The 14,591-nt window shown below is 37.3% G+C and overlaps 1 protein-coding gene across 3 annotated transcripts in view; it reads left to right on the top strand.

Annotated features, from left to right (window-relative positions):
- The window catches only part of lrp5 (low density lipoprotein receptor-related protein 5), a 205,802-nt gene that overhangs the window by 100,544 nt on the left and 90,667 nt on the right, over positions 1-14,591 (top strand). For all 3 annotated transcript variants that reach the window (XM_039738958.1, XM_039738978.1, XM_039738968.1), the window contains exons 6-7: positions 2,027-2,423; positions 5,983-6,154. In XM_039738958.1, coding sequence (XP_039594892.1) covers positions 2,027-2,423; positions 5,983-6,154 — 569 coding nt within the window. The remainder of the gene's footprint in view (positions 1-2,026; positions 2,424-5,982; positions 6,155-14,591) is intronic.

The raw sequence follows: 14,591 nt of genomic DNA on the forward strand, positions 1-14,591 counted from the left end.
AAATAAGTCAACAAATGAGGTGTTTTGTTTCTAGGTTTTAAATTCTTTGACCTCTCACTTTTGTTATGTGTTAATTTGTACGATTGTTATATGTTAATGTGTATTTAATAGTCACTCAATAATGACCAACAACCTCTAATTTAACATTTATGTGTGTATTGTTGTTTTAAACTTTTAATTGAAGGAAATGTTGAATTTGATCATTTCAACCACAAAAAATATGTTCACTTGCCTCAGATACTTGAGTGAATCAGTAATTTAGCAAAAGAAAAAATATTTCTGTGTTCACAGCTAGGTCAGTGTTGCTCAGTGTAAAATGTCAGTTAATAAATTTTCTTTTTTTTCTGTTGGCAAAATGGATCTGCTGTCTTAATTTTCTCCAGAGGTTGCTTACAATTTGAATGAAAATGGTACGACAGTCATGTTTATTACAGAGCATGGCCGGTCTTGGCATGCAGACTAGTTATAAATCATTTTGTGTGAAGCCCAGTGAAAGCAATGGTTTTTAGATTTTTAATATTTATGGGTACATGGCAAATGTGTCTGGAGCTTGTGAGGCAAGTGAATGCAAATTTTTCCACAAGTGAAACCACTTATAAAAACAATAACACATTTTGTTGCTAGAGACGAGTTGTGTGAAACCCCCTCCTCCTCCTCGATGGGCTCAAAAGAAAAAGTTAACATTTTAGATGGTTGTTCAAATGAGTTTTTCTTCAGGCTGAAAGGTGAAGGTGAATTTATTTCAGTTTGTCATTTATTTGCAGTAAACTTTGTGTTTTCTTTTTCTGTGCTTTTTTCAGTCTGATGTCCAGATTATGTTTAAATGATGTTTGTTATTTCAGAAACTATTTCTCCCTGTTCCTAATTTAATGAGCTGCTGGCTTTGTGGCTGATTTATAGCTAGTATTATTATTTAGAGTCAGAGTACATTGTCTGCATGTTTAAAAATATTTTTCTTATGCAGGTTTTTTTTTTAGTTTGTTCTTGAAAATAACTTTTAGTAATGTCCGAAGACACATTTTCTACTGTAAAACTTAATTATATTAATGTATGTTGCACCAATTGAATTTAGAAATTTTCTTTAATGTTTGTGCCCACAAAAGAAAGATCTAAGTCTGAGGATTAGGCCGTGCTCCAGCAGAGCTGACAATAAAACCGAATTTAAAACAATGCCTCTTTGTTTCAGCTTGATTAGTGCACATACAAATGTAAAAGGAATAGCATGACATTTTGGCAAGGATTAGAAAGAGCACTTGCTACACTCTTCATTTGTCGCGGTTGGGTAGATAAATTGGAGCATTTGTTGCAGCATTATATGCGTCATGTCAATTATCAAGGCGAGCAAAACGTAGCTTAAAAGAACAAGGTGTATGAATTTCAATTTGTACAGACACTTCGAATGTAAGTGGAAAGGAATGGCGTGGACACATTTGGTGTTTAATTGGGAAATGACATCGGAATGATGTCCTTTTTGTGGTGTACAAGTGTAATTAAAAATACACACATACAGTGTATACCCTTAATGAGAGTACTCATCTGAACAAGAACACTGCAGAGTATTGGTTGCTTAATGCTGAACAGAAACTCGGTACAAATAGAAAGTGAATCCATTGTTATTTTCTATAAGTGAGCCTTTTTCTTACTCTAAATATTCCTACAGTGGTTTAGCATATGTTATTCAGTTCTAATACACATGAAACAATGAATGTTCCTTTCAAGGATGGTAAGGTTTATTTTGACTGTTTGGCATTAGTAGCCTGTTGAACATAAACTCCCATCTGACTGCTGTGTATAATATTACATTTTTTCAGTTTGGAGTCATCGTTTGTCCACTCTTTAATTGATTTAGTGCAATGTGGAGCAACTGCAGCCGCCTTATAGCAGTATTGGGCAGATAGCAAGAACATGTTTTTGTTGTGCCCTCAGTCCATTTTAGATCTAGGGAAGCAAATCCTGTTTAAAATAGTTTATGGATTGTCTTTCTGTGGTTTCATGCGTTTCATTTTTGATGTTTTATACATTATAGGTGCTGAAGAAGTACTGCTGTTGGCTCGAAGAACAGATTTGCGCCGAATTTCTCTTGATTTGCCCGACTTCACAGACATTGTTTTGAAAATTGATGATATTCGACATGCTATAGCATTGGACTATGACCCTGTAGAAGGCTACGTGTACTGGACCGATGATGAAATTAAAGCTATCAGGAGGGCCTTTATTGACGGTAGCGGCGCTCAAACTCTGGTAACAAATGAAGTGAACCATCCTGATGGGATAGCAGTCGACTGGGTAGCGCGCAACCTTTATTGGACTGACACTGGAACGGATCGCATTGAGGTGACTCGGCTTAATGGAACATCCAGAAGAATTTTGATATCTGAGAATTTAGATGAACCAAGAGCAATAGTGCTTGATCCAATCAGAGGGTGAGTATATTCCAACGTCATACTTTATGCTGTATTGTTCCTAGTGCCTTTTTTAATCTCGCGTCATTAATTTAGACTAATAAAAGACGTAAGACTTAACTACTGTATAATGAAATTTCCGGAAAGCTAAAATCCCTATCTTTTACATCTCATTATAGGTTAGTTTTTAACATCGGTCACTCCTCAAAAATGGTCATTTCATCAAAGATTAAGTTTAATACTGGCTAGCTAAAATTACATTTTATTCTTTGTGAAAGCAGAAATTAGGTTACCTTGCATATTATCTTTTTTTTTTTTTTTTTGTGGGGTAATAAGCTTTTGCCATTATTACTATTAAAGTTGTAAAACTAATGCACTGTTAGCCTCTCCTCCCCTTTTGCTTCTCCATCCATCATCCAACCCGCTATATCCTAACTACAGGGTCATGGGGATCTGCTGGAGCCAATCCCAGCCAACCACGGGGCGCAAGGCAAGAAACAAACCCCGGGCAGGGTGCCAGCCCACTGCAGGGTGAACACACACTAGGGACAATTTAGGATCTCCAATCTATCTAACCAGCATGTCTTTGGACTGTGGGAGGAAACCCACGCAGACACGGGGAAAACATGGAAACTCCACGCAGGAAGGACCCGAGGCAGCACCTCCACCCAATGAGCCACCGTGCCGCCCTTTTGCTTTTCTTCACAGCTATATGAATTTGCCTTTAATTCAGCTATATTTCATGATTTATTGTCAGTCTTTGTAAACATGTAATGAAAGTGAGCATTTATGAGGAGTTGTTTTTTGAGAGGCTGTGTAATCGCCTTGCTCAATTAGCAGAAGGAAAAAGTGACCTGTGCTTTTTCCATAAGGCCAGTATTGCGTTACATGGTTCAGCATGATTTCTGGATAGAGGGCACGCCAGATTTTACAGTGGCAATTGCTGAATGTCATTGCCTCATCAGAAGGTGTCAATTTATAAGACTTCCCTCAGGATCAGAAAAGTATCTTTCTATCTAGTTGCAGAAATTAACTGATAACACGATTCCCTCATGACTTTTCATCACAATTCCGTCTTGTCACGTGCCCTGAAAATTCTGGAGTATCGACTCATTTTGACAGCTAATCAACATGGGAGCTCAACAGGCTAAGCTGAAATTTTAGCCCATCTTTCTTTTTCCACCCTGTAGTGGTTTGGCAAACAAGAAACATCGACCAGACATCTGTTCTGGCTGTAAAGTTCGATGACCCTCTGTTTGCCCAAACACACACTTTCCTCGCAGTTCCCAGTGTTTCTGACTGTTTGTGGGCCTTGTATGCATTTTACTTCCACTTAAGCGTTATTGGCTGTGTACTCTCACATATGTAAGAGTCCACCCCTGTTAAAATGAAGCCAATTTTATTTTTCCGTTGTGAGTCTGAGGGTGCAGTGCCTCTGAACCTGTGAATGTCACACTACACAACTGAAAGTCACAGATGCTTGCTGCAACTGTCTACAGCTGGGATTTAATTTTTTTCTTATACTATGTGCATGAAGGCTGTTACTTAAAAACTACTGGAAGAATTATTCAGAGTGGTGCCAACTTAAGTCGTTTTTTAAATAACATACAGCTTTTGTTGACATTTGCATGTTTTCATAAAATGTGTGTAGTTTGTTTTGAGCTGAACCTTCATTTTATTCCGTTTATTTTTTGAGTGGTCCTAACACACAGCCAACTTGTGTCCATGTTGGCTGCACATTCTCCACTCGGGTTTTCTTTCACTTGTTTTGCCCCCTTGCATTTAAAAAAGACTTCTGTTGGTTGTAGGCTGCTGTGAGATGCATTTTTGCATTTTTTTGCAAAGCAGCAGCTTTGGAGCTTATCTTATTATAGAAACATAAAGGTTATTAAAAAATTAAGAAACTGGCAAAGAAAAAGGTACATTTATTACCCATTTAAACTAAATGTAAACAGTGTTCTTCCATTTACAAGTTAAACAATTCATAGAATTAATTATTTCAAGTTTAAAATCGTTAATGAATGAATGTGATGGTGTAGTGGTTCAGAATTGTTAATTTAATATATCTACCATTGTCCTTTTATGAGGACTTTTAGTACCAGGGTCTTGTACCGTGTTAGCCATTATGGATATAGTGAGAAGTCAAGCAAAATGACACCTTGCCTCGAAAGTTTGCATATTGCAATTTTTTTAGTTAGCCAATAAAAGGTGTCATTTTGCTTGACTTCTCACTATAATGACTTTTATAAATCTCTTATATATATTTCTCTTCTGGTTCGTCCTGCTTCCTCTTCAAAACCGGTCCCACCCACATGCAGCCCACACGGCATTTCTCGATTTCTATTCCTCCTAATCCAAACCCTTCCCTACACTGCCTGCGGCCTCCCATACACCTCACGCTTCTTTTCTCTATTCCTATTCCTCCTTCGGACTACCCGTTCCCCGCTCCTCTCTTATGACCTTTCACTTCGGCCATGTGTGCGCCTGGGAGTCTTTTCTATAGCCTGCTACAGGAAGGTACTCTCTCGACCATTGGCATTAGTTTCGCTCCTTGCTATTTTCGTTATACTGCAACGGTTGTTTGCTAAGCCTTTGATATAAAATGAACGACAGTATCTTCTCTGTCGACGGGTTTTTGTACAACGTCATCTATATTCCAGGATCTGGCAGCTGCCTGTTCCTATCAGTGGGTTATTTCTTGACGCAAACGGTTGACGAAGGCAATGCACTCTCACTATGACATAGGGCAGTAGATTTCGTTGCATCACATTGGAACAGATTTGGAGACGTTCTTCCTGTTGTTCTTTCCAACGCAAGTCGAGTTATCACAACAAGTCAGGAGTACTATCAATACATGGCACCATCTGGAGTTTATGGTGATGAAGCTGAAATTCAAGCTCTTTCCGAGATTAGATCTTTCGACTCATTATCTGTCATCTCCGGCAAAACACCTCTTCACAACTGCGTCTTTCAAGAAGTATTTCTTTCTTCTTAATTTCTGAATTCCTTTCTCACCATTTTCCCTTCCTATTCTTACACCGCTGTGTGCTATCCTTTCTGCTTTGACTGTTGAATCAGGGCTGGTTGGATGGACTTTTTTTTTTAAACCAACTCGTCTAATAAATCACTAAGGTTTACAAGTCTGATTGGCAAGTTTGGCTCTAATGTGAATGGTCAGATTGGCTTTAGTAATGCGACAAAAGAGGATATTTGAGTGTTTAGATGCACAAGGAGGAATTGGAGTAGAGGTGTAGTAGGCTCGCTAAAAGAGTCACCTTCAAAGATGGCAAGTACTGTATAAACTGGACAGGAAGTGAGAAAGTCTCCCCAAAAATAATGAGTCTGAGAAGCAGGCTTTATGTGAACACTATTGAGAAAGGAAGCTCCGGTGAAGAGATATTCATATTCACAGATACAGAGGAAAGGGCGCTGAAGGTACGGTATGTGCGGGCCAAGAGATAGCAAGTATCTTTTTTTTTTTTTTTTACTGTACTTAGTAAAATATAATTCACTGCAAGAAAAATATCAGAGACAGACTCATTTTTTGAATTGCTATAATTCTACATTCTCCTTATTTCAGGTACATGTATTGGACAGACTGGGGAGAAAAGCCAAAGATTGAACGTGCCAATTTGGATGGAAGTGACCGCATTGTGCTTTTGAATAGCTCTTTGGGATGGCCCAATGGTTTAGCTATTGACCATTCAGCAGGCAAGCTTTACTGGGGAGATGCCAAAACGGACAAAATTGAGGTATGTTGATTTTAATACGTGTATAAACGTTAAATCACATGTAAGGCTTAATTTACTTGTAATTAAATACATGAAACTTTGAAAAAGCAAATGGAACATATTAAACATTTCCTGTTGTTGTTCATTATTTTCTGTATTTAAATAAGTGTTATTCTGTCTAGAATACATGGCTTAAGAAATGGGTAGACATAGCATTAGGACAGGATCAGAAGGTGGCTGTACAGTGGTCAAGAGCTTTCTAAATGAAAAGTCTGCCTCTTGCATGTACTGAACTTGAAACGCCAGGCTTGTTCTCTTCTTGAAAACGATCAGCAAGTTCTTATGGCAACTACTACTGGCTACAAAGCGCCCGTGTGACAAAGTTGCTCTGATCATTTCTTCTTCCTGCCTTAATCCTATTACTAATTGTGTAAGGTTAAGTTTCCTGGAGAGAAGCAGAAGGAACAAAAGAACAAAAATAAAATAAAACCTTTACACAACTTGAACTTGGTCCTGCCCTTAAGCACTTTTAGTTTTTGCATTGTTGTCCTTTTTCCCTGGTAGCATAGTAAGGATTCAGTTTCTTACAGCTGTCCTTGAAGTTTAGGCCTTTGGTGCCAGGTTTATCCTCCTGGAGTGCTTTCAAAATAATCAGTCTATTTTGCCAAATGTTAAGCAGACCTGAACTCATTACTCCACAGTAAAAGATAATGCTTGAACTGATATGAAATAAGCCTTACTGTTTATCAGTGAGTCAAAATATTTAGCATTAAAGCACAGGATACACACATTTGACCTATGGTTGTGTATACATATGCATATCATCTGTTATCTAGTCAAGGATACATGCTGGGTGCACTCATCTGTGGAACTGTATATTGTTTGTCATTTCTTTGACTGTGCTTATGTTATTGTTTGTGAAGTATTGTGTTCAATAAGCCGTGGTCTATTTACATGCAGGCTTTTCCTGTTTATAATAGTCAGTTTCAAAGTATGAAATGCAAAGGAAAATTTGAGATTGTGCATTGAAATAAAAAATTCAAATTAAAAATGGTCATCTTTTTGTGATTTCTTTGTTCTGTAAAGTAGACAGTGTTACGCTATTGATGGAAACAAATATCTAGGCAAAAATTTCAAAAACACTAATAGAGGAAATAAAGGTGGATTTGGTTTTAACTTTGACAATCATGTCAATTAAAATCTTTGATCAAGTGGCAATTTTGTTTGGCATTTATATTTACAGTTCACTTGTTTTGATTTGAGTTATTGCTTTATTTGATTGACCCTTTGCACCAGGTGATATACTGTACATGTTCAGGAAATGTAACGGTTGTTCGTCAGGTTAAAGGGCTGGCCAAACCTTGATATTGTCAGTTAATGCTGAAGTGGGAACTGTAGGCACTGTAAATGAGTTTTTTTTGTGGGTATGTACTGTATGTTACAGTGTATCTTTGTTTGCCCTGCCCCTGCTGTTCCTGATGTACATGATATTAAAAAGAGAAATCTACAAAAACTTTTTTTTCTCCATATTCATTTTATTTGCTTAATCTGACCAGTATGTTTACATTTTGTTACAGTGAGGTAGAAAGTGTGTTCTGTTTTTGATTTTGCTTTTTTATGTATTTTTATTATTTATTGGGTTTGTGTAAAAATGTTACTTGGTTTTATTGAAAATATACATTTAGCAAAAGGAAAAGAGGAATGCCAAATTTAATACTCCCATTCCTTAGAATTATTTACAGTTGTATAGTGTAAAATATATTGGTGTAGAAACTGTGAAATTATTTTTAATTTATCAAAGCTAGCATTGCTATCACATTTCTAGCATCCTGAGAAAAATTTCTGAACCCATTTATTGTCTTTGAGGCGTGTGTGTGTGTGTGTGTGTGTGTGTGTATGGTGGTTCTAGGAACTCCTGTTTTTCTCCCACATCCAGAAAGGCATGCAAATTAAGAACGTTAGTAAACATTTGGCAAGAACAGACCATTCAGACAAATATATCCAAATCCTACCTCATCAATCTCCATCATCCACCTACCCTCCTCTCCTTATTTGCTATGTATTGCCTTGGATTCCTGTAAGTCTAAGCATTTTCCTCTGATGATGATTCCTGAATGGAGTCGAAAGCTAAGGAATAAAAAAAAAATTGAAGATACGTGATTCATTTTCTCCTTTTGTGTATTTCAAGCTACAAATATGCAAACTGTATCACAGACCTTCACTTCTATATCTATCTATATCTATATATATATATATATATATATATATATATATATATGCACCCCCAGAATGACTAAAAAAGGATGAAAATTAAAATAGAAGGAAAACCTCAAAGTCACACTTAACATTTTACAGGTGTATTGCCATTGGCATAAAGGATTACCAGTCACATTTCTTGACACCCTTCTATTGAGTACGTTGTTGCCTGAAAGTACTTGGTGTTAGTATGTCAGAGATGATGTGAAGCATCAATCATAATGGCACTCAGTTTTGTTTTAAATTTCTCTTCTACTACAACCTACAGCAGGTGCAAAGTGTGCCTCAGTGCAGAAATCACACTAGCCATCTCAAAATTCTAGAAATTGTGAAGGATGTCAATTCTCTGTGTTAAGAGACTAGTCCAACCATCCAACCTGTCATTGTTGTGCACCCCCAGGTAGTTGTAGGAGTGGACCACCACTATATGCGCTCATCTGAATTGTGACCAGACACAGCTCTTTGGTGTGGTGAAAGCCAATGACCAGTTCCTTGGTTTTGCTGATTTTAAGTTGCAGACAATTCTTTCTGCTCCAAGAAACAAAGATCTTCACTTGACTCCTGTACTTTGTCTCATTCTCTTTGTAAATACATCCAATTAATGTAGAGTCATCAGAGAATTTCTGCACATGACATGACTAGATATTATACTGAGGTAGTCTGAGGTGTACAGAGTGACGAGAAAGGAGACGGGACCGTTCTTGAGTCTCACAAACTGTGGTCTGCCAAACAGCTAGTCCATTAATCCAGGAAACCACTGGCTTATCCACATGCATATCTTGGAGCCTACCTGTTAATAGGACTGGTATTGAAGGCATTGGAGAGAAATCGAAAAGCATCCTCCCAACAGTGCTGCTGACTTTGTCCAAGTGAAAATGAGCCTTGTGGAGCAAATAGATAATTGCATACTCCACTCCGATTTTAAAATGTAGCCATGAGTTTCCAGCTGTATCCCTGTGTTCTTGTTGAAATCCTTTTGAAATAACCACCTGGATCCACTGTACTAATTTCCTTTACAATTTGAAACACTTCAGTCATGTCACCTCATAATCTCTGCTTGCTTGAAATGAAAAGATTCAACTCCTTTAATCATTTCTCACATCTCATGTTTCTCAGTCCCAGAGTTCATTAGTAATTGCAGTTTGTTCCTGTGTGAGTAAGCCCTATGAAAGAATTCCACCCTTTTTTTGGGGTTGTTTTCTGCCTTTTGTCTTGTGTTGCCAGGACTGGCTCTGGCCTTCAATCGTGACCCTGAATTGGATAAAGTTGGATTAGAGCATATACATACATTATTTAATATTCTTTTAATAATGGTGTTTACTATGATTGTCACATTTCTGATACCATTAAATCATTGCATTCATTGTTTAAGGTACTGTACAATTTGATGAAAGATGCTGTAAATACACAAATCCATCAGTTCATTGTTGCAAGTTAATAGGTGCCTTACATGACTTGACTCCCAGTTCTTCATAGGGCAGACTTGTACATCAACCCACCATTTTAGAGCTGCCAGTTAACTTGCATGTCTTGTGAGTGTCAAAGAAAAATCTGAGCATCCAAAGCAAGGCGAGAAATACAAGGGAGAAATTGTGCAGTGGTTGAACTGGGATTTTGTAGTTTTGTAGTAATTTTCACCAAGTATATATTGTTTTAGGTTTCCCTAACTTTGGTGGAAGTAAATTCCATGCCATTTATAGTCCATGAGTCCTGTCAACCGGCGCTGCTTGCAGTGTGAGACAAAACAGGAGAGAATGTATAGACACTAGGCCTGAGATAAAATTGCATAGTATTGAATTTTCTAATACTAAATAAAGCCAATGTTACATGTGGTTTTGTATTGTGTGGTGTATGATATTACCACATGACTGAAATGAAAGACAAAGGCAAATGAAAAATTTTAAAATCTGATTGAAAAACTAGAACCAAAGTATGACCTGACATACTGACTGTGCTTTGGCAGAACTGTTATTCACCGATTGTATAATGTTGTGAATGTAAAAATTGTCAGCACACAACATTGACAGCATAGAAAGTGGGCTTTAAGCTGTAGGTTAATTTAGTGAATTGCATCCTCAGGCAAGTATGGAAAGTTATTTCCTTGATACTCTGCAGCATTCCCAGGCTTATTACCAAATCAAACTGTTGGGTGGAGAAAGAACCATTATCGTATTGAAGCTCTTCTTTCAGGATATGCTTAAACGCTAGTGGGAGCAACAAGGTGCACTTGCTGCAGCTCTCACGTGATGCAGATGCGAGAACAAATGTTGGATTCGCATCATTTATGTTAGGTAGAATGCCTAGAGTGGGCTGGGCGGTCTCATGGCCTGGAACCCCTGCAGATTTTATTTTTTCTCCAGCCATCTCCAGGAGGTTTTTTTTTTTTTCTGTCCTCCCTGGCCATCGGACCTTACTTTAATTCTATGTTAATTAGTGTTCTCTTATTTAACTTCTTACTTTGTCTTTTTTTCTCTTTCCCCATCATGTAAAGTACTTTGAGCTACACTATTTGTATGAAAATGTGCTGTATAAATAAATGTTGTTGTTGATACTCCTGTCACTACAACAAATTCAAATATAGGGGTAACAATACGGGGGGAGGAATATACACCGCAGTAAATCTGGTATTGATCTCAACAGCAGGCCTTCTATCATGGCTTGCTCTTCTGTTCTAATCATATGTCTTTACCCAGTTAGTGCAGGGATATCGTTAGAGAGGAGAGTGTTGACAGTCGTATTCTTGAGTGGAAATATTACATTGTCAGTTTTTCAAAGATCCAGTCAAGACCCACATCTAAGGGGTCAGTAAGGCATTCAAGCATTAAATAAAAGACAGAAATTGCTGGAGCAATGTTTGAAGTTAACTCAGAAAACAAAGTTAAATTTAAAATTGGGTGGTTTTGCTCTGTAGTAACTGTATATTATAGGCGTACAGGGTTGTTATTGTCATGTGTACAGAATACAGTGAAATTCTTGCCTGCGTTTACTAATTAACACCCAAAACGTCTAATGTTACTACAGTGCAAGTACTTTATGTTAATATTTAAGATTTTTTAATTAAAAGCTTACAAAAATGTATGGTAAAACTTGTGTATTTACACATTGATTTGGATATGTTTTACAGTGCTTTGGTTTGTAAACGTCTGATATTAAAGCATACTTCATTTATGAAAATTGAATATTGTACAATTGCTGTATCATAAAGCCTGAATCGCAATTTGCATCGTCTTGTGAAAAAAAGTATTTTCTAATGCATAGCAGACAACACACAATCAGTGACTAGGCCAGAATTTGAAGCCTGAAATTCAGGGCCACTCTGTCTCCCAAACCTCAAACAGGTATTTTCCAGATCTAGTAATATGTGTTACAATTCTCTTTATCCTCTTCATTTTTCCTTTTTCTGTATGAGGTTGATGTGCATGATGAACCTTCTTCAAAGACCTCAGTCATGCTCCTCCAGTCTAGCCCTTTTTCTGCAGATTTTCTGTTACTTTATTTATCCACCTCCAATTTGGCTTCCCTCATTCACCTGTACAGTGAACACCCGCCTATCGCGGAAGTTACTTTCCAGACCCATCAGTGATAGGTGAAAATCTGCTATATAGAAAGACCATATAAATAAAAATTTTTTTTTTAGTTTAAGCCTTTAAATACCCATCACACACAAACTTTAAAAACATATAAACATGTAATGGTGAGTGACGTCCGCGTAATGCTCTCCTTCCCAAAGCATATTCAAGAGTTTTACCCTCTCCTGAATTGTCAAGGTCTTCCTGTGGCGCTTGGGCTCACTACTACCAGAAGGCTTTGAAGATGCAGGACGCTTGGGAGCCATCATAGGGCTTAAAACAAAACAAAAAGTTCACAATAAGTTTGGTGTCAACAATCAGACCATAAGCAAGGTATGCGATAAGCAGAGAACTGAGATGTGACCCACACTCGCTGTTCTTGTGAGATTACACCATGTTAGCAGCAGACAATCAGGGTCCAAGAGAATTAAAACCCCACTCTGATTGGTTAAGTCTCCTCTTTCAGCCAATAACAGGCCTTGTAAGAAATCATCTGGGTACTGTAACACTAAACTATGTCTAGTGACTGCTGAAAACCGTATGCTTTGTAGTGACTTGGCTGCAAAGTACACTACAGGTGTGTGTATATATATATATACACATACATACATACTTCTGTACACACAGTATATATTATAGGTATACATTTGTGAATTTCCCCTTGAGATTAATAAAGTATCTATCTATCTAGGTAGGATGTGCTTATTACATTTTTCTGCGATAGCGGGGGTGCAATAGCTGAGCCACGATATAGCAGGGGATCACTGTATTTCCATTCTCATCTCTCTGTTGCCCACATCCGTTGTCTCCTCATCACATTTCCATACCACTTTCCTGTACTTTCTTAGAAAGCTCTGCTTATTTTGTTGTGCCTCTGATTCTGTCATTTCTTAATCTTTTTTGTTGGTAACTCCACACATCCTTCTCAACATTCTCACTTCTGCCACATCTAACTTCTGTTTTGGCCCTTTTACTGCCCCATGCCTCATCTCCATACATCCTTTAACCTTCACCTTCTTCAATCACACTATACTGTACTTTTCAAGTTTAGTCATCCTATACTCCTGAAACCTTCCATTTGGTCCCTCCAACCTGCACTCTGTGGATTATCTCTACTTGTAATTCTCCATCTTGGGCTACCACTCATCCTGGATATTTAAATGTATCCAATCTTTTCAGTGGCTTTCCCTGCAGACTAACTTCTGAATCCTGACCATCATTAAACCACATCATATCTTGTTGTCGTCTTGTTTATCTTTCAAAGCCCTTTTTCATTCTTGCAGCTTCCTCTCCACATACTTTTTTCTGGTACTCTACAACACAATGCCATCAGTAAAAAATAAACTGACCATGGTCAAATATTTTTCTGGAAAGAAATGTTGTTTTAAATTGGTTTGTTTCTCGGCCAGTGTTACAATGACATCTTGATTTAAAGAAAGTATTTTTTAGGGTGGCTGAAGTTTCATGCAGTGAGAGCAGAAGGTGTTTTTTCTTTTTCTTTATTGCCAAATCATCCCATCTGTGCTGTTCAGCTGTAACACAATGAGCTCAGTCACTTTACTAAGAGTTTGCACACTAAAGAAACCATTTGGTGTGGTATGTCAAACCTTGCGTGACAGCAGACTGTAGGGCTTTCGTTGCATTTCTGGCACCCTGTGGTAAGATTGTTCCCAGCTTTAAAAACACTTACTTGTTTGATACTTTGAAGAAGGAAACCTGTATTTTTACAGTTACATTTTTCAAAGTATGCAGAGGGCTATACTAAAAAAGTGTGTGTGTGTACATGTACATGTGTATGTGTATATATGTGTGTGTATATACAGTATATATATATATGTATATAAATATATATATATATGTGTGTATATATATTATATATATATATATATATATATATATATATATATATACACACACACACACATACACATGTGTGTGTGTCCATCCTTTAGCGGTAAAACAAAGTAAGCACGCTTTTGTTTTTAAAGAAAAAGTTGAATTTAACATGGGCATGCCTAGATTAAAAGGGATTATAAGATCCCTGCCGAGAGTAAAGTAAAGGGCCAGTCACTTCCACGTGTTGAGTTTCCTAATCTTGTTTCTAACCTCTTTTTTGGATTTGTACATTCACTTGATGTAGAATTCTAAATAGGCTTTTGCAAATAATTTTTATTTTAGGGAGTTATGGTTGTATATTAAAGGATGTGTTACGATTGAACATGAATTGGTTCTAAAGTGGGTAAGTATAGCAGCTAACTTGTAATGACTTCATGCACAACCCTGCCCCACAAGTTGGTGCAAATTTGATTGAAATTTTATTTATTTATTTTTTTCTTATCCTTCTTTTCCCAGTTGTTGGCAGATTTACTATAGATTTGCTTAAAGTTTAAATCTCCCGTCTGCTACAAAATTTTTTTGTAAGGTTGTTTTGCACTTAAATGCCAAGATAAAAGTGCAGACTCTTTCCATTCTGTTTAGGCATGCTGTTAGCAATGTGCGACCACATAGATTATTTTTTATTCCACTTTTCATATGTATATGTTTGCGTTTTTTCCTCCGTCTTCTCTTTCTTGAGAGAGCATATTTCTCTTTTATCCGAACTCCCCCCTCCCCTCCCACTAAAAAATGCTGCA

This window comes from Polypterus senegalus, chromosome 1 (genome assembly GCF_016835505.1).
Source record: "Polypterus senegalus isolate Bchr_013 chromosome 1, ASM1683550v1, whole genome shotgun sequence".
Classification (NCBI taxonomy): Eukaryota; Metazoa; Chordata; class Cladistia; order Polypteriformes; family Polypteridae; genus Polypterus; species Polypterus senegalus.